The sequence below is a fragment of the Palaemon carinicauda genome, chromosome 1 (assembly GCF_036898095.1).
Source record: "Palaemon carinicauda isolate YSFRI2023 chromosome 1, ASM3689809v2, whole genome shotgun sequence".
In the NCBI taxonomy this organism is placed as follows: domain Eukaryota; kingdom Metazoa; phylum Arthropoda; class Malacostraca; order Decapoda; family Palaemonidae; genus Palaemon; species Palaemon carinicauda.
The window spans coordinates 262,621,731-262,647,104 of NC_090725.1; the positions used below are offsets into that span (position 1 = coordinate 262,621,731).

Sequence of the window (25,374 nt, forward strand, 5' to 3'; positions counted from 1 at the left end):
TTTATTTCGGAATTTTGCATCAGCGCTGTTTCAAAGAATGATAGAAACGAAACATTTTTTCACACTGAAATGCAAGACTTTACATAATAACACACAATCACAAAGAATACACACACACACATATGTATATATATATATATATATATATATATATATATATATAAATATACTGTATATGTATATATATATATATATATATATATATATATATATATATATATATAAATATACTGTATATGTGTATATATATATATATATATATATATATATATATATATATGTGTATATATATGTGTGTGTGTGTATATATATATATATATATGTATATATATATATATATGTATATATATATATATATATATATATATATATATATATATATATATGAATATATTCCCACCGTCCACTTCAGTATAGTTTTGGACCAGAGTCTTTGCAACGACGACCCAGTTTTAGTTTTTCTTTATTTAGGTTTTACTTTTCTAATGTTTTAGAGTTCCTTTAACATTTTTTTTCTGGGTTTCCACAATTTGTTAATAATATTTTTATATCTAAATATGCTTTCCTCATTTTATATAGCAAAGAATAGCTGGCTTTTCCTTATATCTCCTTTCTTTTCAGGGTGTGGTATATTTAGAAAAATGTACTAATTTTTTATGGTGTTTAGATTTAGCAATCTATTAATGAGAGTTATAAGAATCTTTCCTTGATTTTTAAAAAGTTCTTGGTTTATTGTCTTCTCTCAGGGCTCCTCTCTGTTATATTTTCTAACTGTTTATTATTATTTCATTTTCTTGTTTCATACGATATCATATGCTCTATTAAAGCATTTTTGCATTCTATTTTTCAACTTCGGAAACATTTTAACAGTCAAGAATTACTTAATATTATGTTTATCTTTGCTTATGATCAGCTGATCTGAAGGTCCCGCTATTGTATCGAAAGATTCTGCTTATACCAATGGCGTTTTTTTTTTTTTGATGAATATTAGATCAGCACCAATATGTTGCAGGATATCACAGTTTCCATACAGTTCGTTTATAGCCATTGTTGTTTGTTAACGTACGAATATGTTCTTGCCTTTTCTCTGTACGAACGCACGTGCGTACGGGTATTTCATTTTTAAAGCCTAATGCAGTTTTTACTTTTTAGTTCATTATTAAGCCTTCATAATTCAATAGACATTATTGTGTTTAATAGTAGTTTATTAAAGCATATTTATATTCTGTTTTTTAATTTCTTGAGCATTTCAATAATCAACAATTACTTTCGTTTTACTTACGGTTGGAATCATAGTTATCATATGAATACGTTCTCTCTCTCTCTCTCTCTCTCTCTCTCTCTCTCTCTCTCTCTCTCTCTCTCTCTCTCTCTCTCTCTCTCTCTCTCTCTCCGTATTTTTATTTTTATTTCACCGTTAAATCTTCATATTTCTTTAGACATTATTAGAAACTCAATGCTTCGATAATGGGAATAATGAGATTACTCGGTAATACACCGAAGGAAATAATTCTGCTTGCCCACGCCTTCCCCCACACATATGACGTATTACTGGACATGTGAATTATGTAAAACCCTTTTCTTTTATCTTGCAAGAAATGAAAGAAAATGCTAGCTTACCAAGCAAAAGCATTTCATTTTTAAAATGTAAAAGAAAATATGTTATTTCTAAGAAAATATTTGTCCGGTTAGTGTACTTTCTTTAGATATATGAATATTATTATCAGAGATGAAATAAAACTAGTGTAGAGCCAAATTTACGCTAAGTAGTACTCATAACAATCGATACAGACACAGTAAATGTTTTGTATCATTACTTGATATGTCGATAATGGATAATCGTTAGCCTTTTGGAAGGAAATCCCTCGATTGCCCGCTCGCTTTCCGCCGGTTATATGACGTCACCAGACATATGACGTCACCAGACATATGAAGTTTATAGATATCAAAACTTTTCTTAATGTATTTATTACTGAAAATGGATACTGTATATTAACAATAAAAGTAAATAAAAACTTACCAAGATAAAACAGCTAAATTGAATACATGAAAATAAATTATTTCTAAGGAAAATTTTTCCTATTAGTTTACTATTTCTGACATACTTATGGCGTCATCACAGTGACAAAGTCGTCGTAAAGTCGAACCGCCATAAGTCCTATATGTCGTAAGTTGGCTACTACCAACCCTATGGTTCCAAAACATTTTTTAGGCTTACGCCCTCTTTGTTCAACTTTAAACTATGTAATAGAGTTTTTAATTCGACTGTCAAATTTATTATCTGTAAAGTTCGCACAAGTTTTTTCCCGACTTAATATTTATATGTTCATATGTTTTACCATTAATATTTTGTATAATAATGTAAGCTATTCATTGCCAAAATGCATTTAATGCCACCATGTTGCCCCCACGGCAAATTTTGCCTTGTTACCCGCTATTCAACACCCGAGTCAAAATGGGGGAAATAAGTTGAAAGAGGTTGGACAAGAAGTAAGAAAGGAAGAGGGAAGGGAAGTAAAGTAGAAAGATATAAAGAAAGTAGATATTCAACAGTTCAAACTTGCAATAACTGTTTCAATGTTCAACAAGCTGACATAGGTCTCTTTCTATAGTTCATGTATGAAAGATCTGTTTTAATGTTTTTGCTGTTCTCAAAATATTTTATTTTAATTGTTCATTACTTTTCATATATTTTTATTTATTTCCCTGTTTTTTTCTTCACTGGACTATTTTTCTTGTCAGAGCCCTTGGGCTTATAGCATCCTTCTTTTCCAACTAGTGTTGTAGCTTAGCTAGTATAAAAATATTAATAATGAATCAAATAATAATAATAATAATAATAATAATAATAATAATAATAATAATAGTCAAACATTCATCAAACATAGAAAATAAATCAAAAGTTTTATGGGTTAAAGCATCTCTAGGCGAGGTTCATGTGATGTGATTTATATTGGCCCACAAGTAGGCGGACCACTGCCTCTTGTGTTGGCAGGCCGTAAGTGGAACGGAGTGTTGGTTATATCATGTGAAAGAGTCATCGATGGCACAATAACAGAAGACGGACAAGATGTTGACGAGGACGACATAGCATGACTACCCAGGCTGGATTCCGAAGTTCAGCCGAGGGGTGCAGCAAAGCAATTAGCTTCTCTCCCTTACCCGTTCCTTCATCGGGCTTATAAACAGTCCTCCCGTTCTAGACCCCTGTAGCTCGTCGCAAGGTTTCAAAGTGGAAAATGACTTTCAATGTTGATGACAAACATGTTAGTTAAGCCATTGTGTACAAGTATCGGAGGGTAACTTCTAGGACCCGGTTCGATTCCAGACTACAAATGTAAGTCCACCCAAATGTAGATCTTTAGTGTACCAGTAATCTGGTGAGGTCAACGAAAGGCCAGGAAAACTTATTACTACAGAATAGCTGAAAGGATACATATACATAAGAGAATCCTTCATTTGTGCATTTACCACATGTATTTTTTCCTATCAATCGTCCATACAAACCTTTATACCATAAGCTATAAAAAAAGAAAAAAAAAACTGGTTTTCTTAATGCAAGTACTAAAAGCGACTCCATAACTTTACATTTTGTTTCTTTTTTGACAGAGGAATCGTTTGAGGTAATCCTTCGCAATGAGGTTATATATCCTGGCACTCTTGGTTGTCGCAGCCACTCAGGTAAACTCTTTATCAATATTCTTTTGGGATGATATGGAATAGAAAGTGTTTTCTACTCATGTGGAAAAAGGAGGATATTTAGGTAGAATAGGAAAATACTGTATGACATTGAATTACATTACAAGAGAGCATATCAGAACGTACCCACTTATGTGTCTTAATGTTGATATCAAATTTTTCATACTAAAGTAAAATCATCAGCAGTGCATTGAAACCTACAAACATTGAGCCATTCATCTCTATCTTATATGCACTCTCTGTTTTCTGTGAAAAAAAAAAAAATTTGCCTCTGCGTTAGATAACCTAACAGGCAGTTATATATCTGTGGGAGTTGTTCTCAACTTTTATAAGGACAGGACTTTCAATAAAAATAATCAATCGAATTTTCCACAGAAGTAATCTAAAACTTTCTTTTTCTCCCACTTCCTCAGATTAATGTCAGTGTCAGTCATGGCAACATTCTTGACGGCATCCAACCTGGAATTCTTCAGGTAATTAACTGATTAACGAATTGTTGCTTTTCCTAGATTTAATATTCATAACACAATTAAGGTTCTTGGATTTTCATTAGAATTTTTGTCTATTGTGTTTAAAATTTGTAGCGTTTTCTGAAGTCTTATGAAAGTGACATTAGAAAACTAGTTCAGAAAATATCCAGGTATCAAGACTATCTTTTCATCATCGAATGTTTTCGATATTTAAATCTAGAAGACTGTATCAGGACACAAATTTCCGTAAGGATTTTCATAATACAATAATTTATTTCACTGCAAATGTTGCGTGTACTTTATCTGTATACAGTTATTAATTCATGATAATATATCCAAATATTCATAAACAAATAAACTATCATAATCACACTAACTACACTTGAAGGCCGAATGAAATGTTTGTATTATTATTATGTCCATCTATCCTGACCAGGATGGTAGATTGGGTTGGTAACTAATGCATTCATTCATCAAGAAAGAAGAAAATTTATTGTAATTTTTCCTTAGATATGCAATGCAGTTTTAGGATTTGTTCTAGGACTCTGTATCATATACCTTGAGTCAGTAATTATACACTACCTGGAAATTCTACACACAGGTGTACATATATACATAAGTGAGAAATAATAAATAAAAGACTGTGTGCATTACTAAACTGACCGCCAAGTACAAACTCTAAAACACATTAGGGTAAGTGCACACATCTTATAATGAATTTTACATCATTAAACTATTCACTAACTAAATAATTTGAAAGGCGAAAATATCATGTCAAGATTCATTACAGGAACAAATATTTCTGTTGGTTGAGACCTTGACTATGACATTCAAGTCAAATAAAAGATGAGAGTTCAGAGGTGAGGGTAGAGGAAATGTGAACGGCTGATTTTCATGAAAAACCACAAAATACGATATAAGAAGTAGATTAATACACAGCTAAGATGAATTGAGAGTGTGCTCTTCCATCTCCCCTTCTGGTAGCTCCTCCATCACCCCCTGTGGTAACTCTTCCATCTCCTCTTGTGGTATCTCCTCCATCACTCCCTGTGGTAACTCTTTCTTCTCCTCTTATGGTAACTCCTCCATCACCCCCTGTGGTAACTCTTCCATCTCCTCTTGTGGTAACTCCTCCATCACTCCCTGTGGTAACTCTTTCTTCTCCTCTTATGGTAACTCCTCCATCACCCCCTGTGGTAACTCTTCCATCTCCTCTTGTGGTAACTCCTCCATCACTCCCTGTGGTAACTCTTTCTTCTCCTCTTATGGTAACTCCTCCATCACCCCCTGTGGTAACTCTTCCATCTCCTCTTGTGGTAACTCCTCCATCACTCCCTGTGGTAGCTCTTTCATCTCCCCTTGTGGTAACTCCTGCATCACACCCTGTGGTAACACTTCCATCTCCTCTTGTGGTAACTCCTTCATCGCTCCCTGTGGTAGCTCTTCCATGTCCCCTTGTGGTAACTCCTCCATCACTCCCTGTGGTAACTCTTTCTTCTCCTCTTATGGTAACTCCTCCATCACCCCCTGTGGTAACTCTTCCATCTCCTCTTGTGGTAACTCCTCCATCACTCCCTGTGGTAGCTCTTTCATCTCCCCTTGTGGTAACTCCTGCATCACACCCTGTGGTAACACTTCCATCTCCTCTTGTGGTAACTCCTTCATCGCTCCCTGTGGTAGCTCTTCCATGTCCCCTTGTGGTATCTCCTCCATCACTCCCTGTGGTAACTCTTTCTTCTCCTCTTATGGTAACTCCTCCATCACCCCCTGTGGTAACTCTTCCATCTCCTCTTGTGGTAACTCCTCCATCACTCCCTGTGGTAACTCTTTCTTCTCCTCTTATGGTAACTCCTCCATCACCCCCTGTGGTAACTCTTCCATCTCCTCTTGTGGTAACTCCTCCATCACTCCCTGTGGTAACTCTTTCTTCTCCTCTTATGGTAACTCCTCCATCACCCCCTGTGGTAACTCTTCCATCTCCTCTTGTGGTAACTCCTCCATCACTCCCTATGGTAACTCCTTCTTCTCCTCTTATGGTAACTCCTCCATCACTCCCGGTGGCAACTCTTTCATCTCCTCTTATGGTAACTCCTCCATCACCCCCTGTGGTAACTCTTCCATCTCCTCTTGTGGTAACTCCTCCATCACTCCCTGTGGTAGCTCTTTCATCTCCCCTTGTGGTAACTCCTGCATCACACCCTGTGGTAACTCTTCCATCTCCTCTTGTGGTAACTCCTCATCGCTCCCTGTGGTAGCTCTTCCATCCCCTTGTGGTAACTCCTGCATCACCCCCTGTGGTAACTCTGTCATCTCCTCTTGTGGTAACTCCTCCATCACTCCCTATGGTAGCTCTTCCATCTCCCCTTGTGGTAACTCCTGCATCACTCCCTGTGGTAGCTCTTCCATCTCCCCTTGTGGTAACTCCTGCATCACCCCCTGGGTAACTCTTCCATCTCCTCATGTGGTAACTCCTCCATCACTCCCTGTGGTAGCTCTTCCATCTCCCCTTGTGGTAACTCCTGCATCACCCCCTGTGGTAACTCTTTCATCTCCTCTTGTGGTAACTCCTGTATCACCCCCTGTGGTAACTCTCTCATCTCCTCTTGTGGTAACTCCTCCATCACTCCCTGTGGTAGCTCTTCCATCTCCCCTTGTGGTAACTCCTGCATCACCCCCTGTGGTAACTCTTTCATCTCCTCTTGTGGTAACTCCTGCATACCCCCTGTGGTAACTCTTTCATCTCCTCTTGTGGTAACTCCTCCATCACTCCCTGTGGTAGCTCTTCCATCTCCCCTTGTGGTAACTCCTGCATCACGCCCTGTGGTAACTCTTTCATCTCCTCTTGTGGTAACTCCTGCATCACCCCCTGTGGTAACTCTTCATCTCCTCTTATGGTAACTCCTGCATCACCCCCTGTGGTAACTCTTTCATCTCCTCTTGTGGTAACTCCTCCATCACCTCCCTGTGGTAGCTCTTCCATGTCCCCTTGTGGTAACTCCTCCATCACTCCCTGTGGTAACTCTTTCATCTCTTGTGGTAACTCCTCCATCACCCCCTGTGGTAACTCTTCCATCTCCTCTTGTGGTAACTCCTCCATCACTCCCTGTGGTAGCTCTTCCATCTCCCCTTGTGGTAACTCCTGCATCACCCCCTGTGGTAACTCTTCCATCTCCTCTTGTGGTAACTCCTTCATCACTCCCTGTGGTAGCTCTTCCATCTCCCCTTGTGGTAACTCCTGCATCACCCCCTGTGGTAACTCTTCCATCTCCTCTTGTGGTAACTCCTCCATCACTCCCTCTGGTAGCTCTTCCATCTCCCCTTGTGGTAACTCCTGCATCACCCCCTGTGGTAACTCTTCCATCTCCTCTGTGGTAACTCCTCATCACTCCCTGTGGTAGCTCTTCCATCTCCCCTTGTGGTAACTCCTGCATCACCCCCTGTGGTAACTCTTCCATCTCCTCTGTGGTAACTCCTTCATCACTCCCTGTGGTAGCTCTTCCATCTCCCCTTGTGGTAACTCCTGCATCACCCCCTGTGGTAACTCTTCCATCTCCTCATGTGGTAACTCCTCCATCACTCCCTGTGGTAGCTCTTCCATCTCCCCTTGTGGTAACTCCTGCATCACCCCCTGTGGTAACTCTTTCATCTCCTCTTGTGGTAACTCCTGTATCACCCCCTGTGGTAACTCTCTCATCTCCTCTTGTGGTAACTCCTCCATCACTCCCTGTGGTAGCTCTTCCATCTCCCCTTGTGGTAACTCCTGCATCACCCCCTGTGGTAACTCTTCATCTCCTCTTGTGGTAACTCCTGCATCACCCCCTGTGGTAACTCTTTCATCTCCTCTTGTGGTAACTCCTCCATCACTCCCTGTGGTAGCTCTTCCATCTCCCCTTGTGGTAACTCCTGCATCACGCCCTGTGGTAACTCTTTCATCTCCTCTTGTGGTAACTCCTGCATCACCCCCTGTGGTAACTCTATCATCTCCTCTTATGGTAACTCCTGCATCACCCCCTGTGGTAACTCTTTCATCTCCTCTTGTGGTAACTCCTCCATCACTCCCTGTGGTAGCTCTTCCATGTCCCCTTGTGGTAACTCCTCCATCACTCCCTGTGGTAACTCTTTCATCTCTTGTGGTAACTCCTCCATCACCCCCTGTGGTAACTCTTCCATCTCCTCTTGTGGTAACTCCTCCATCACTCCCTGTGGTAGCTCTTCCATCTCCCCTTGTGGTAACTCCTGCATCACCCCCTGTGGTAACTCTTCCATCTCCTCTTGTGGTAACTCCTCATCACTCCCTGTGGTAGCTCTTCCATCTCCCTTGTGGTAACTCCTGCATCACCCCCTGTGGTAACTCTTCCATCTCCTCTTGTGGTAACTCCTCCATCACTCCCTCTGGTAGCTCTTCCATCTCCCCTTGTGGTAACTCCTGCATCACCCCCTGTGGTAACTCTTCCATCTCCTCTGTGGTAACTCCTTCATCACTCCCTGTGGTAGCTCTTCCATCTCCCCTTGTGGTAACTCCTGCATCACCCCCTGTGGTAACTCTTCCATCTCCTCTTGTGGTAACTCCTCCATCACTCCCTGTGGTAGCTCTTCCATCTCCCCTTGTGGTAACTCCTGCATCACCCCCTGTGGTAACTCTTCCATCTCCCCTTGTGGTAACTCCTCCATCCCCCTGTGGTAACTCTTCCATCTCCCCTTGTGGTAACTCCTGCATCACCCCCTGTGGTAACTCTTCCATCTCCTCTTGTGGTAACTCCTTCATCACTCCCTGTGGTAGCTCTTCCATCTCCCCTTGTGGTAACTCCTGCATCACTCCCTGTGGTAACTCTTCCATCTCCCCTTGTGGTAACTCCTCCATCACCCCCTGTGGTAGCTCTTCCATCTCCCTTGTGGTAACTCCTCCATCACCCCCTGTGGTAACTTCCATCTCCCTTGTGGTAACTCCTCCATCACCCCCTGTGGTAACTTCCATCTCCCCTTGTGATAACTCCTCCATCACCCCTGTGGTAACTCCTCCATCACCCCCATGATAACTCTTCCATCTTCCCTTGTGGTAACTCCTCCATCAACCCCTGTGGTAACACCTCCATCTCCCCTTGTGGTAACTATTCTATCACCCCGTGTGGTAACTCTTCCATCTCCCCTTGTGGTAACTCCTCCATCACCTTCTAAGGTAACTCTTCCATCTCCCCTTGTGGTAACTCCTCCATCACCTTCTAAGGTAACTCTTCCATCTCCAGTTGTGATAACTCTCCCATCTCATCTTGTGGTAATTTCTCTATCAACCCCTGTGGTAACACTTCCATATCCCCATGTGGTAACTCTTCTATCACCCCCTGTGGTAACTCTTCCATTACCTAAGGTAACTCTTCTATTTACCTTTGTGGTAACTCCTCCATTACCCCCTGTGGTAGCTCTCCAATCTCCCTTGTGGTAACTCCTCCATCACCCCCTGTGGCAACTCTCCCCTCTCCCTTTATGGTAACTCCTCCATCACCCCATTTGGTTACTCTTCTATCTCCCCCTGTGGTAAATCTTCCATTTTCTCTTAAGGTAACTCCTCTATCCACTCCTTTGGTAAATCTTCAATCTCCCCTTGTGTTAACTCCTCTATCACCCCTTGCTGTAACTCTTCCACCTCCCCCTTGTTGTAATTCCTCCATCACCTCCTAAGGTAACTCTTCCATTTCCTCTTGTGGTAACTTTTTAATCACCCCATGTGGTATCTCTTCCATCTCCCCTTTTGGTAACTCTCTCATCCTCCCTTGTGGTAACTCCTCTATCACCCCCAGTGGTAACTCTTCCATATTCCCTTGTGGTAACTCCTCCATCACCCCTTTCATAACTCATCTATCTCCCCTTGTGGTAACTCTTCCATCCTCCCTTTTGGTAACTCCTCTATCAAATCCATGTGGTAACTTTTCCATCTCCTCTTGTGGCAACTCCTCTTTCACCCCCTTTGGTAACTCTCCCATCTCCCCTTATGGTAACTTGCCCATGACCCCGTGTGGTAACTCTTTCATCTTCCCTTGTGGTGACTCCTCTATCACTCCCTGTGGTATCTTCTCCATCACCCCCTATCATAGCTATTCCATCTCCCCTTGTGGTAACTTTTATCACCCCGTTGTAGTAACTCTTCCATATTCCCTTGTGGTAACTTCTCTATCACCCCCTATGGTAACTCCTTCTTTCCTTGTGGTAATTCCTCCATCACTCCCTATGGTAACACTTCCATCTTCCCCTGTGGTAACTCCTCTATCACCCCGTTTAGTAAATCTTCAATCTCCCCTTTTAGAAACTCCTCCATCAATCTCTATGGTAAGTCTCCCATCTGCCCTTGTGGTAACTCCTCTATCACCCCCTGTGCTAACTCTTCCATTTCCCCTTGTGGTAACTCCTCCATCACCCCCTTGGGTAACTCATCCATTCCCCTTGTGGTAACTCCTCTATCACCCCTTGTGGTAACTCCTCTATCACCCCCTGTGGTAACTTTTCCATCTTCCCTTGTGGTAAATCTTCCATTACCCCCAATGGTAACTCTTCCATCTCCACCCTGTGGCAACTCGTCCATCACCTCTTAAGGTAACTCTTCCATCTACCTTTGTGGTAACTCCTCCATCATCCCCTGTGGTAACTCTTCCATTTTCTCTGGTGGTAACTCCCTAATCACTCATGTGGTAACTCTTCCATCTTCCTTTGTGGTAACTTCTCCATCATCCTCTGTGGTAACTCTTTCATTTCCTCTTGTGGTAACTCCACTCTCGCCCATCTCCCCTTTCAGAAACTCCTCCATAACTATGGTAAGTCTCCCATTTGCCCTTGTGGTAACTCCTCTGTTACCACCTGTGCTAACTCTACCATCTCCTCTTGTGTTAACTTCTATCGGGGTAACTCTTCCATCTCCACTTTTGGTAACTCCTCCATCACCCCCTGTGGTAATTCTTCCATCCTCCCTTGTGGTAACTTCTCTATCACTCCCTGTAGTAACTCTTCCATCTTCCTTTGTGGTAACTCCTCTAACACCTCTTGCAGTAACTCTTCCATCTCTCCTTGTGGTAACTCCTCCATCACCCCCTGTGTAACTTCTACAGTATATTACCATGTGGTAACTCCTCTATCACCCCCTTTGGTAACTCTTCCATCTCCCATTGTAACTCTTCCATCACTCCCTGTGGTACCTCTTCCATCTTTCCTTGTGGTAACCCCTCTATCACCCCCTGTGGTTACTCTTCCATATCCCTTTGTAACTCCTCTATCATTCCCTGTGGTTACTCTTCCATCTTCCCTTTTGGTAACTCCTCTATCACCCCCTTTAGTTACTCTTCGATATCCCTTTGTGTTAACTTTTTAATCACCCTATGTGGTATCACTTCCATCTCCCCTTGTTATGACTCCTCTATCACCCCCTGTTGTAACTTTTCTATCTTCCATTTCCTTTTGTGGTAACTCCTCCATCACCTCCTAAGGTAACTCTCCCATGTCCCTTAGTGGTAACTCCTCCATCACCCCCTGTGGTAACGCTTCCATTTCCCCCAGTGATGACTCCTCCATCGCCTTTTAAGTTAACTCATTTATCTCCCCTCAAGGTAACTCTTCCATCTCTCCTTGTGGTAACTCCTCCATCACCCCCTGTGGTAGCTCTCCCATCTCTCCTTGTGGTAACTCCTCCATCACCCCCTTTATTTACTCTTCGATATCCCTTTGTGTTAACTCTTTAATCACTCTATGTGGTATCTCTTCGATCTCCCCTTGTTGTAACTCCTCTATCACCCCCTGTGGTAACTCTTCCATCTCCCCTTGTGTTAACTCTTTAATAACTCCATGTGGTTTCTCTTCCATCTCCCCTTGTGGTAACTCCTCTATCACCCCATGTGGTTACTCTTCCATATCTCCTTGTGGTAACTCCTCTATCACCCCATGTGGTTACTCTTCCATATCCCCTTGTAACTCCTCCAGCACTCCCTGTGGTAACTCTTCCATCTTCCCGTTTGGTAACTCGTCTATCACTCCCTTTAGTAATCTTCGATATCCCTTTGTGGTAACTCCTTAATCACCCCATGTGGTATCCCTTCCATCTCCCCTTGTTGTAACTCCTCTATCACCCCCTTTTGTAACTTCTATCTTCCCTTTTGGTAACTGGTAACTCCTCTATCACCGCCTTTAGTTACTCTTCGATATCCCTTTGTGGTAACTCCTTAATCACCCCATGTTCCATGTGGTAACTCTTCCATTTCCCATTGTGGTAACTTCTTCACCGCCTGTGGTAACTCTTCTATTTACCCTTGTGGAAACTCCTCCATTATCCCCTGTGGTAACTCTTCCTTTTCCCCTTGTGTTAACTCTTTAATCACCCCCTGTGGTAACTCTTCCATCTTCCCTTGTGGTAACTCCTCTATCACCCCTTTGGTTACTCTTCCATATCCCCTTGTAACTCCTCCATCACTCCCTGTGGTAACTCTTCCATCTTCCCTTTTGGTAACTTCTCTATCACCCCCTTTAGTTACTCTTTGATATCCCTTTGTGGTAACTCCTTAATCACCCCATGTGGTAACTATTCCATTTCCCCTTGTGGTAACTTTTTCACCGCCTGTGGTAACTTCCATCACCTAAGGTAACTCTTCTATTTACCTTTGTGGTAACTCCTCCATTACCCCCTGTGGTAGCTCTCCAATCTCCCTTGTGGTAACTCCTCCATTACCCCCTGTGGTAGCTCTCCAATCTCCCTTGTGGTAACTCCTCCATTACCCCCTGTGGTAACTCTCCCCTCTCCCTTTGTGGTAACTCTCCCCTCTCCCTTTGTGGTAAATCCTCCATCACCCCATTTGGTTACTCTTCTATCTTTCCCTGTGGTAAATCTTTCATTTTCTCTTAAGGTAACTCCTCCATCAACTCCTAAGGTAACTCTCCCATCTCCCTTTGTGGTAACTCTTTCATCTCCCCTTGTGGTAACTCCTCCATTACTCCCTTTGGTGACTCTTTCATCCCCCTTGTAGTAACTCCTCTACCACCCCCTGTGGTAACTCCTCTCTCTCCCCTTGTGGTAATTGCTCCATCACCCCTTATGGTAACTTTTCCATCTCCTTTTGTGGTAACTTCTCCTTCACCTCCTAAGGTAACTCACGCCATGTCCCTTAGTGGTAACTCCTCCATCACCCCCCTGTGGTAACGCTTCCATCTCCCCCAGTGATGACTCCTCCATCGCCTTTTAAGTTAACTCATTTATCTCCCCTCAAGGTAACTCTTCCATCTCTCCTTTTGGTAACTCCTCCATCACCCCCTGTGGTAGCTCTCCCATCTCCCCTTGTGGTAACTCCATCACCCCCTGTGGTAACTCTTCCATCTCACCTTGTGGTAACTCCTCCATCACCCCTTCTAGTTACTCTTCCATCTTCCCTTGTGGTAACTCCTCCATCACCCCTGTGGTAACTCTCCCATCTTCCCTTGTGATAACTCCTCCATCACCCCCTGTGGTAACTTCCATCTCCCCATGTGGTAACTCCTCCATCATCCCCTATGGTAAATCTTCCATCTCCTTGTGTGGTAGCTCTTCTATGTCGCCTTGTGGTATCTCTTCCATTACCCCTTGTGGTAACTCTTACGTCTCCCCTAGTGGTAACTACTGTATCACCCCCTTTAGTAACTCTTCCATATCTCCCAGTGATAACTCCTCCATCCCCTCCTGTTGTAACTCTTCCATTTCCCCTTGTGGTAACTTCTCCATCACCCCTGTCATAACTCTTCCATCCCTTCCAGTGATAACTCCTCCATCACCTCCTGTTGTCACTTTTCCATTTCCCCTTGTTATAACATCTCTATCAACCCTGTCGTAATTCTTCCATCTCTCTCTGTAATTTCTCCTCCATCACCTCCTGTTGTCACTTTTCCATTTCCCCTTGTGGTAACTTGTCTATCACCCCTGTCATAACTCTTCCATCCCTCCCTGTGATAACTCCTCCATCACCCCCTGTTGTAACTCTTCCATTTCCCCTTGTGGTAACTTCTCTATGACCCCTGTCGTAACTCTTCTATCTCTCTCTGTGATTTCTCCTCCATCACCTCCTGTTTTAACTCTTCCATTTCCCATTGTGGTAACTTCTCTATCACCCCTGTCGTAACTCTTCCATCCCTCCCAGTGATAACTCCTCCATCACCTCCTGTTGTAACTCTCCCATTTCCCCTTGTGGTAACTTCTCTATCACCCCTGTCGTAACTCTTCCATCCCTCCCAGTGATAACTCCTCCATCACTTCCTGTTGTTACTCTTCCATTTCCCCTTGTGGTAACTTCTCTATCACCCCTGTCGTAACTCTTTCATCCCTCCCAGTGATAACTCCTCCATCACCTCCTGTACTAACTCTTCCATTTCCCCTTGTGGTAACTTCTCTATCACCCCTGTCGTAACTCTTCTATCTCTCTCTGTGATTTTTCCTCTATCACCTCCTGTTTTAACTCTTCCATTTCCCCATGTGGTAACTTGTCTATCACCCCTGTCGTAACTCTTCCATCCCTCCCAGTGATAACTCCTCCATCACCTCCTGTAGTAACTCTTCCATTTCCCCTTGTGGTAACTTCTCTATCACCCCTGTCGTAACTCTTCCATCTCTCTCTGTGATTTCTCCTCCATCACCTCCTGTTTTAACTCTTCCATTTCCCCTTGTGGTAACTTCTCCATCACCCCTGTCATAACTCTTCCATTCCTTCCAGTGATAACTCCTCCATCACCTCCTGTTGTCACTCTTCCATTTCCCCTTGTGGTAACATCTCTATCAACCCTGTCGTAATTCTTCCATCTCTCTCTGTAATTTCTCCACCATCACCTCCTGTTTTAACTCTTCCATTTCCCCTTGTGGTAACTTCTCTATCACCCCTGTCGTAACTCTTCCATCCCTCCCTGTGATTACTCCTCCATCACCCCCTGTTGTAACTCTTCCATTTCCCCTTGTGGTAACTTCTCTATCACCCCTGTCGTAACTCTTCTATCTCTCTCTGTGATTTCTCCTCCATCACCTCCTGTTTTAACTCTTCCATTTCCCCTTGTGGTATCTTCTCTATCACCCCTGTCGTAACTCTTCCATCCCTCCCAGTGATAACTCCTCCATCACCTCCTGTTGTAACTCTTCCATTTCCCCTTGTGGTAACTTCTCTATCACCCCTGTCGTAACTCTTCCATCTCTCTCTGTGATTTCTCCTCCATCACCTCCTGTTTTACCTCTTCCATTTCCCCTTGTGGTAACTTCTCTATCACCCCTGTCGTAACTCTTCCATCCCTCCCAGTGATAACTCCTCCATCACCTCCTGTTGTAACTCTCCCATTTCCCCTTGTGGTAACTTCTCTATCACCCCTGTCGTAACTCTTCCATCCCTCCCAGTGATAACTCCTCCATCACTTCCTGTTGTAACTCTTCCATTTCCCCTTGTGGTAACTTTTCTATCACCCCTGTCGTAACTCTTCCATCCCTCCCAGTGATAACTTCTCCATCACCTCCTGTAGTAACTCTTCCATTTCCCCTTGTGGTAACTTCTCTATCACCCCTCTCGTAACTCTTCCATCTCTCTGTGTGATTTCTCCTCCATCACCTCCTGTTTTAACTCTTCCATTTCCCCTTGTGGTAACTTCTCTATCACCCCTGTCATAACTCTTCTATCCCTCCCAGTGATAACTCCTCCATCACCTCCTGTTGTAACTCTCCCATTTCCCCTTGTGGTAACTTCTCTATCACCCCTGTCGTAACTCATCCATCCCTCCCAGTGATAACTCCTCCATCACCTCCTGTTGTAACTCTCCAATTTCCCCTTGTGGTAACTTCTCTATCACCCCTCTCGTAACTCTTCCATCCCTCCCAGTGATAACTTCTCCATCACTTCCTATTGTAACTCTTCCATTTCCCCTTGTGGTAACTTCTCTATCACCCCTGTTGTAACTCTTCCATCCCTCCCAGTGATAACTTCTCCATCACCTCCTGTAGTAACTCTTCCATTTCCCCTTGTGGTAACTTCTCTATCACCCCTGTCGTAACTCTTCCATCTCTCTCTGTGATTTCTCCTCCATCACCTCCTGTTTTAACTCTTCCATTTCCCCTTGTGGTAACTTCTCTATCACCCCTGTCATAACTCTTCTATCCCTCCCAGTGATAACTCCTCCATCACCTCCTGTTGTAACTCTCCCATTTCCCCTTGTGGTAACTTCTCTATCACCCCTGTCTTAACTCTTCCATCCCTCCCAGTTATAACTCCTCCATCACTTCTTGTTGTAACTCTTCCATTTCCCCTTGTGGTAACTTTTCTATCACCCCTGTCGTAACTCTTTCATCCCTCCCAGTGATAACTCCTCCATCACCTCCTGTTTTAACTCTTCCATTTCCCCTTGTGGTAACTTCTCTATCACCCCTGTTGTAACTCTTCCATCCCTCCCAGTGATAACTCCTCCATCACCTCCTGTTGTAACTCTCCCATTTCCCCTTGTGGTAACTTCTCTATCACCCCTGTCGTAACTCTTCCATCCCTCCCAGTGATAACTCCTCCATCACTTCCTGTTGTAACTCTTCAATTTCCCCTTGTGGTAACTTCTCTATCACCCCTGTTGTAACTCTTCCATCCCTCCCAGTGATAACTCCTTAATGACCTCCTGTTATAACTCTTCCATTTCCCCTTGTGGTAACTTCTCTATCACCCCTGTCGTAACTCTTCCATCCCTCCCAGTGATAACTCCTCCATCACTTCCTGTTGTAACTCTTCCATTTCCCCTTGTGGTAACTTCTCTATCACCCCTGTCGTAACTCTTCCATCCCTCCCAGTGATAACTCCTCAATGACCTCCTGTTTTAATTCTTCCATTTACCCTTGTGGTAACTTCTTTATCACCCCTGTCGTAACTCTTCTATACCTCCCAGTGATAACTCCCCCATCACCTCCTCTAGTAACTTTTCCATTTCCCCTTATGGTAAATCTTCCATCTCTCCCAGTGATAACTCCTCCATCCCTTCCAGTAGTAACTCTTCCATTTCCCCTTGTGGTAACTTCTCCATCACCCCTGTATTAACTCTTCCATCCCTCCCAGTGATAACTCCTCCATTTCCCCTTATGGTAACTCTTCCATTTCCCCTTATGGTAACTCTTCCATCTCTCCCGGTGATAACTCCTCCATCCCCTCCAGTAGTAACTCTTCCATTTTCCATTGTGGTAACTTCTTCACGCCTTGTGGTAACTCTTCCATCTCCCCTTGTGGTAACTTCTCCCTTAGCCCCTCTGTCAACTTCCATTTCCCCTTGTGGTAACTCCTCCATCACCCCCTGTGGTAACTCTTTCATGTCCTCTTGTGGTAACTCCTCCATCATCCCCCTGTGGTAACTCCTCCATCACCCCCTGTGGTAACTCTTCCATCTCCTCTTGTGGTAACTCTTCCATCTACCTTTGTGGTAACTCTTCCATCTCCTCTTGTGGTAACTCCTCCATCACCCCCTGTGGTAACTCTTCCATCTCCTCTTGTGGTAACTCCTCCATCACCCCCTGTGGTAACTCCTCCATCACCCCCTGTGGTAACTCCTCCATCACCCCCTGTGGTAACTCTTCCATCTCCTCTTGTGGTAACTCTTCCATCTACCTTTGTGGTAACTCTTCCATCTCCTCTTGTGGTAACTCCTCCATCACCCCCTGTGGTAACTCTTCCATCTCCTCTTGTGGTAACTCCTCCATCACCCCCTGTGGTAAGTCCTCCATCACCCCCTGTGGTAACTTTTCCATCTCCTCTTGTGGTAACGCCTCCCATCACCCCCTGTGGTAACTCCTCCATCACCCCCTGTGGTAACTTCTCCATCACCCCCTGTGGTAACTCTTCCATCTCCTCTTGTGGTAACTCCTCCATCACCCCCTGTGGTAACTTTTCCATCTCTTGTGGTAACTCCTCCATCATCTCTTGTGGTAACTCCTCGATCCCCTTCTCTGGTAACTCCATTACCCCCTCCGGTATTCAGAGGAAAAGAAAATATCTATCAAAAGATAAAGAATAAGATAATCTCCATAAATGATGCCGATGATGTTAATACACATATATTTGTATATATCAACTACATGATAAAGAGGAAGTGTCTGATAATATATTATATATATACAGTATATATGTATATATATGTATGTATATATATATATATATATATATATATATATAGATATATATATATATATATATATATATATATATATATATATAAATATATATGTATATATACACACACACACATATATATATATATATATATATATATATATATATATATATATATATATATATATAAAATTCATCGGCATGCCCAAGCCGGATAGAAAGTAGTTATACCCTAGTGAGAGAGGATACCCCGAGAGCTTCACGTGGAACCCCGACTCTCCCTAAAATAGTCAAATCTTTGGGTTGTACTTTGGAAAGGGGAATGTGTGGGAAGGGTTGAATTTGTGGATGTGTGTGCGCATATTATTATTATTATTATTATTATTATTAATTGCTAAGCTACAACCCTAGTTTGAAAAGCTGGATGTTATAAGCCCCGGGGCCCCAACAGGGAAAATAGCCCAGTGAGGAAAGGAAACAAGGAAAAATAAAATATCTTAAGGACAGTAACAACATTAAAATCAATATTTGCTATATAAACTATAAATACTTTAACAAAACAAGATTAATAGAAATTAGATAGAATAGTGTGCTCGAGTGTACCTTCAAGCTAGAGAACTCTAACCCAAGACAGGTGAAGACCATGGTACATATATTTTGGCACTTTCCAAGACTAGAGAACAATGGTTTGATTTGGGAGTGTCCTTCTCCTAGTAGAGCTGCTTACCATAGCTGAAGAGTCTCTTCTACTGTTACCAAGAGGTAAGTAGCCACTGAACAATTACAGTGCAGTAGTTAACCCCTTTGGTGAAGAAGAATTGATTAGTAATCTGTGTTGTCAGGTGTATGGGGACACAGGAGAATTTGTAAAGCATAGGCCAGACTATTCGGTGTATGTGTAGGCAAAGGGAAAGAACCGTAACTAGAGAGAAGGATCCAATGTAGTACTGTGGCCAGTCAAAGGATCCCAAAACTCTCTAGGAGTAGTATCTCAATGGGCAGCTGGTGCCCTGACCAACCTACTACCTACTACAATCTATCTATCTAAATACTTAGACGTTATTTTAGACGGCTTGGTTATGTGTTTGTGGCTGAAAGAAAATAATACAATGATATTCGTATGCATGAAATTCGCATAATGTAATATTTGAACCCCAAATAGACCCATTACATCGATTCTTCCTTGCTTTGGGGATTATTTACACACAAAGGTATTATGAACGCATCAATCTTTTGTTTCGTACATGCGATGCAATGGCATTCAATATTACTTTTTTATCTAAAAATCTTTATCTAAAATGACTTCAAGTCCAAAAATCAAACCAACTCAACCATGATAGTCAGGGGTTAATTTGAAACACGTGCCACCTTATGTAAGATGATTCATGAATTTCCCGCCTGTTTCCACGTATGCACACACACATGCAATCATATGATAAGTTCTATTCAAGTTGGTGGCTATTCATTACTCAATGTCTGTGGTGAGTTGCTGACATTACAGTAAAGTGACCCGCTCCCACACACGCCACACCCTCAGGCTTCTAACTACCATTCCGTAGGCCAGGTGTCCTTCACAGTAGACTCAGAATTGAGAGCATTGGAGACATAGACCGCTGTGATTCCCGTTAGAGGCCACAATCTTTCTCAGATATCTGATTATTGCATAAGCAAAAGATGTACAGGATTTTCACTACTACATCCTTGATATTAGGTTTTCTCGTGACGGACAATTAAAAACACCATTTTTCTTTATTTCTATCTGTTGATATATACAACTACCTATATTCTGATATTTTATCTAAAGACTTAACTAATCTGTATATGCTCATTAGCTAATTCCCACATTTTGTATTATTGCGACTTCCAACAATGGTTGATTAATTCAACATTCCAAGATGACAGCTGCTTCGGTATTCGATTGTTCTGTAGCATAATCACTATGAGTTAGGGAGTTTTCATTTTGTGTTTGGGGTAGGCTCCACCTTGTAGGGGTTAGGTTAGGTTAGGTTAGGTTGGGAAGGTTAGGTTAGGTTAGGTTGGAAAGGTTAGGTTAGGTTAGGTTGGAAAGGTTAGGTTAGGTTAGGTTATGCATCAGAAAAAAATCGATTTTTCTCGGTTTTTTTATCGGGAGAGGGGTGTATTTCTTTGCTTGTCCTGCTCTTATGCCTTAAGTAATATAATATTTAGATGTGTTAGGCTATCAAGTGACATAATACCTACAAAAACACAGAAGGTTTTGTCCCTAAATCGAGATTTTAATTTTTGGTGAATATTTATTTCTAGGTTTCGCTCCATCATCGGCTTGGGTTATTGCTCGTTTTTTCTTGCTGTGTGCTTATTTACTGTTCGATTTTGATAAAACTTTGTGTGCATGTTTCAGGTGGATAAACAAACATGCCTACAGACCGAATTTCAATTCAAGACAATAGTTTCTCACCGGTCACCAAATAACATTTCCGATTTTCACATTTTTATTCATAAAATCCTTTATTTTCCCTGTAGGATGATAAAACTTACAGAGGATATGCCTTATTATAGTGCTAATAATGCCTGAAAATTTTATTAGCGTGTCTTGATTAGTGTATTTTTGGGAAATATTTTTTACGATTGGCACCCCTTGAAAGTGGAGCCTACCCTTGTATTCACATCATCAACATTTTTACCTACATTTCCCTTACTTTTCTCCCACATTATTTTCATAACTATTTTGACTAAGTCTCTAATCCAAGATTAATTCAACAAGGATTTCCCTCACCAGTTGTCCATCTAACCTAATGATTTATAAATTAATTGCTTAGTACTTCGTTATTGAAGTTAGTTAATTTTAATAATCCTCTACTTGGTCACTTACATTTTTACTTTAATATAGTTTTCTTTTTTTCGCAGCATGTCAACAATCTCTCATGCCAAATGGTGAGTTTTTAATTCCTCTTTCTTTTATGGCAATTTATAATTTTCTTGTCTTTTGAGTTTCTTATTTTGTTCTTCAAATTAAATTTTATAATGCAGCCTGTCTGCAGTAAACACCAAACTATTGTACACCACCTTCAAACATTACAAAGTACTTTGGTATGCTGCATGTTACTCTTATCAAATGATATTTCATAAATACACTCTAAAATAAAATAGTCAGTCAGCTCAATGTCTTACAGCTTAGACTGCGCTTTCAAAAGTTAAGAGCTATTCGTGTGTGAAATTTTTCTTTCTCTTGTTTAAAAATCTAAGCGCTTTCAAGTAAAATTTTCTTGTATTCTCTCCCTCAGGTAATGTTCAAGATAGATCTACTGCAAAAACAGGTAAGCTTTGACAACTAAGACAATGTGATGTCTGTCCTAATGCTCGTCTAACATAAAAGATAATTAGTTGTAGTATAAATAGTGCATTTAATATGGATAGATATGGGTTGAATGTTTACTGGTACGTTAAAATGAATAGAATTCTCCATCCTGAAATACTATTGAGAAAAAATAATCAATCTTCTCTGTATAGCCTACATGTATTGGCAATGTCTTGACATAAGTCTTGCACTAAAATAAAAACAGTAAACATATGAAAGGTGGCAAGGGAAATGGACAAGGTTTTAATAAAGCGTGACCTTTGAATGCCACGATTCATAGATGGAATAACCGGGAAATGCTCAGCCTAGGGTCTCCAACAGGGAGAATAGCCCAGTGAGGAAAGTAAACAAGTGAAGAGGAATGTGAAAGGCATGACAGACTAGGAAATATATCCAGTTAAACTTAATGAAAAAATATGAATATATCATTCGTGAAGATACTGAGATACATTAACAAGTCTAATTCAACTAGTTTTATTTAAAGAACATTATTTCACAAAATTAACCTATAAAATCTACAGTTCTTCTAACATTTACCCTTTCTAGAACCTTACTACTGACAGATTGCTTCTATTCATAAATAAGTGATGTAAAAATTCCAAGCATGGAATATATTTAGTTTTTAAATCTGTCTATCGAGCAAACAATTGACTGATATCAGACTCTTTATTTTAAAATGACAATTTCTTTTCCTTCAGGCTCAGCAAGTATGTGATCCACCAGTAACTCCTCCATCCCCTCCTGTAGTAACTCCTCCATCCCCTCCTGTAGTAACTCCTCCATCCCCTCCTGTAGTAACTCCTCCATCCCCTCCTGTAGTAACTCCTCCATCCCCTCCTGTAGTAACTCCCCCATCTCCTCCTGTAGTAACTCCTCCATCTCCTCCTCTGGTAACTCCTCCTTGCCCTCCTGTAGTAACTCCTCCATCCCCTCCTGTAGTAACTCCTCCTCCATCCCCTCCTGTAGTAACTCCTCCTCCATCCCCTCCTGTAGTAACTCCTCCTCCATCCCCTCCTGTGTTTACTCCTCCTCCATCCCCTCCAGTGTTTACTCCTCCTCCATCCCCTCCTGTGTTTACTCCTCCTCCATCCCCTCCTGTAGTAACTCCTCCTCCATCCCCTCCTGTAGTAACTCCTCCTCCATCCCCTCCTGTAGTAACTCCTCCTCCATCCCCTCCTGTAGTAACTCCTCCTCCATCCCCTCCTGTAGTAACTCCTCCTCCATCCCCTCCTGTGTTTACTCCTCCTCCATCCCCTCCAGTGTTTACTCCTCCTCCATCCCCTCCAGTGTTTACTCCTCCTCCATCCCCTCCTGTGTTTACTCCTCCTCCATCCCCTCCTGTGTTTACTCCTCCTCCATCCCCTCCTGTGTTTACTCCTCCTCCATCCCCTCCAGTGTTTACTCCTCCTCCATCCCCTCCTGTGTTTACTCCTCCTCCATCCCCTCCTGTGTTTACTCCTCCTCCATCCCCTCCAGTGTTTACTCCTCCTCCATCCCCTCCTGTGTTTACTCCTCCTCCATCCCCTCCAGTGTTTACTCCTCCTGCATCCCCTCTTGTGTTTACTCCTCCTCCATCCCCTCCTGTGTTTACTCCTCCTCCATCCCCTCCTGTGTTTACTCCTCCTCCATCCCCTCCTGTGTTTACTTTTCCTCCATCCCCTCCTGTGTTTACTTTTCCTCCATTACCTCTAGTGTTTACTCGTCCTCCATTACCTCTAGTGTTTACTCGTCCTCCATTACCTCTAGTGTTTACTCGTCGTCCATTACCTCTAGTGTTTACTCGTCGTCCATTACCTCTAGTGTTTACTCGTCCTCGATCCCTTCCAGTGTTTACTCGTCGTCGATCCCCTCCAGTGTTTACTCCTCCTCCATCCCCTCCAGTGTTTACTCCTCCTCAATAAACCCCTAAAGTAACTCCTCTATCCACCCGTAACGACTTCATCCCCTTCCTGACCACTCCTCCATCCACCCCTATAGTAACTGATCCATCCACCCCTACAAGTAACTGGTCTAACTGATCAACCCTCTTTATAATAAATGATCCAACTGATCCAGCCAGCCTTATAATAACTGATCCAACTAATTAACCAGCCCTATAAAAACTGAACAAACTGATCGACCCAGCCCTATAATAACTGAACCAACTGATCGACCCATCCCTATGATAACTGAACCAACTGATCGACCCAGCCCTATGATAACTGAACCAACTGATCGACCCAGCCCTATAATAACTGATCCATCCACCCTCTAACATAATTACTCCATCCCCTCCTATGACACCTCCTCCATCCCTCTCTGTAGTATTGTCTCCATTCGCCGAATGGCCACTACTCCTGCTCCTATCATGGCAACTTATCCCGCCTATACATTAGCAGCTCTTCTTGCCTCCATAATGACCACTGCTCCTGACCCCTGGTGGCAATATCTCCTACCCACAGACAGGCAGCAACTCCTCTCCTCATAATGGCAAATAATACTACAACAATAATAGTAATTTCTCCTGCCCTTATACTAGCAACTCCTTCTGACCCCATACTGTCAACTTATCCTTTCCTATAATGGCAACTTTTGCTGTAGCAACAATTGCCTCCCTATTACCATGACTCTCCCCATCCTCCCTCATATAAAAATCTTCCAGCTCTAAAGGAAATGCACCCCCTCCCCTTTCACATGATATTTTCTTTTCTCAAGCACTAAATCTTTCCCGCTCAGAATAAAAAACAACCTTCAACTTTCAAGCCAACTAATGCTCCAAAACTGTATTGGTCGAGCTAAGCCTACATGAAACTCTACCCTGCATTTGGTACTTCTGATAGATGTCTGAAGACAACTATTTTGCCCTCAAAATATACACACACCTGTTAACTTCTTTAAATTAATAAGGTTTTCACTTTTATGGTAGCAACTGACACTTTTAAGAAACTGCAAATTTGTTATTTGTTATAAAATTATTCATTTAACTATTAAGATATATTCTAATAAATATGTATATGCTTTGATTCTCCTTTCTTAAAGTATAATAGTATAATTAACAAAACTAATATATATTTTTTTTTTACTTTAGTTAAATAACAGTGAATCTTAAATAGTTTAAATGTACTTTTGCTATTTTGTGAGGTATCAAATATCAAAATAAATTGGAATAATTCTTTTCTTATTTTTATTAAAACAAAACCTTTCCAATTACTACTGATTATGTTATGATGTGCCCAGTAGCAAAAGCTGATACAGTATCCTTATCAGATCAATATTATCTCAAAAGAGAAAATTCAAACTCTGAAATACGACGCCGCAAGCTTTTAGCTCTAAGTTTGATCTCTTTGAATATAGATTTATAACAGAACTGGAAAACTCATATGCCTTGACTAATATTGAAGTTCAAACCAAGTGTATTCTGTATAATGATGAGAATGAAAAACGAATGGTATGCACCAATACAAGGATGGTTAAAAAGGGTGTCTGCCTAAATGTCTTTAGATTCCATTTTGAGGATCTGCAGAGACTTGCCATGTTTTTCCATGGCTTACACTAATAAAGAGCACCAGTCCTTTCCTTACATGATTTAGTTTCATAGACAACCTTAGTGACTGGCTGAGAATGACAAATAATAGATGGACATTACGAATAACAGACTGGGTCCATAGATATTGCAAAAGAAGGATAGGAAGGAAGAAAAGACGATGTACTGACGAGCTAAGAAAATTCGCAGGTATAGTCTGGCATGAAAATGCCATACACAGACAGAAATTGAAAGACATGGCTG

General features: G+C 42.0%; 1 protein-coding gene across 3 annotated transcripts in view; it reads left to right on the forward strand.

The window, feature by feature from the left end:
- The window catches only part of LOC137655747 (uncharacterized), a 99,819-nt gene extending 75,139 nt beyond the window's left edge, over nucleotides 1–24,680 (forward strand). For 2 of the 3 annotated variants that reach the window (XM_068389816.1, XM_068389826.1), the window contains exons 2-6: nucleotides 3,610–3,681; nucleotides 4,113–4,172; nucleotides 21,158–21,184; nucleotides 21,535–21,567; nucleotides 22,307–24,680. In XM_068389816.1, the coding sequence (XP_068245917.1) occupies nucleotides 3,637–3,681; nucleotides 4,113–4,172; nucleotides 21,158–21,184; nucleotides 21,535–21,567; nucleotides 22,307–23,509 (1,368 nt within the window). In that variant the 5' untranslated portion in view covers nucleotides 3,610–3,636 and the 3' untranslated portion in view covers nucleotides 23,510–24,680. The remainder of the gene's footprint in view (nucleotides 1–3,609; nucleotides 3,682–4,112; nucleotides 4,173–21,157; nucleotides 21,185–21,534; nucleotides 21,568–22,306) is intronic. The other variant, XM_068389835.1, reaches the window with a different exon arrangement.
- Nucleotides 24,681–25,374: the final 694 nt, after the last annotated feature.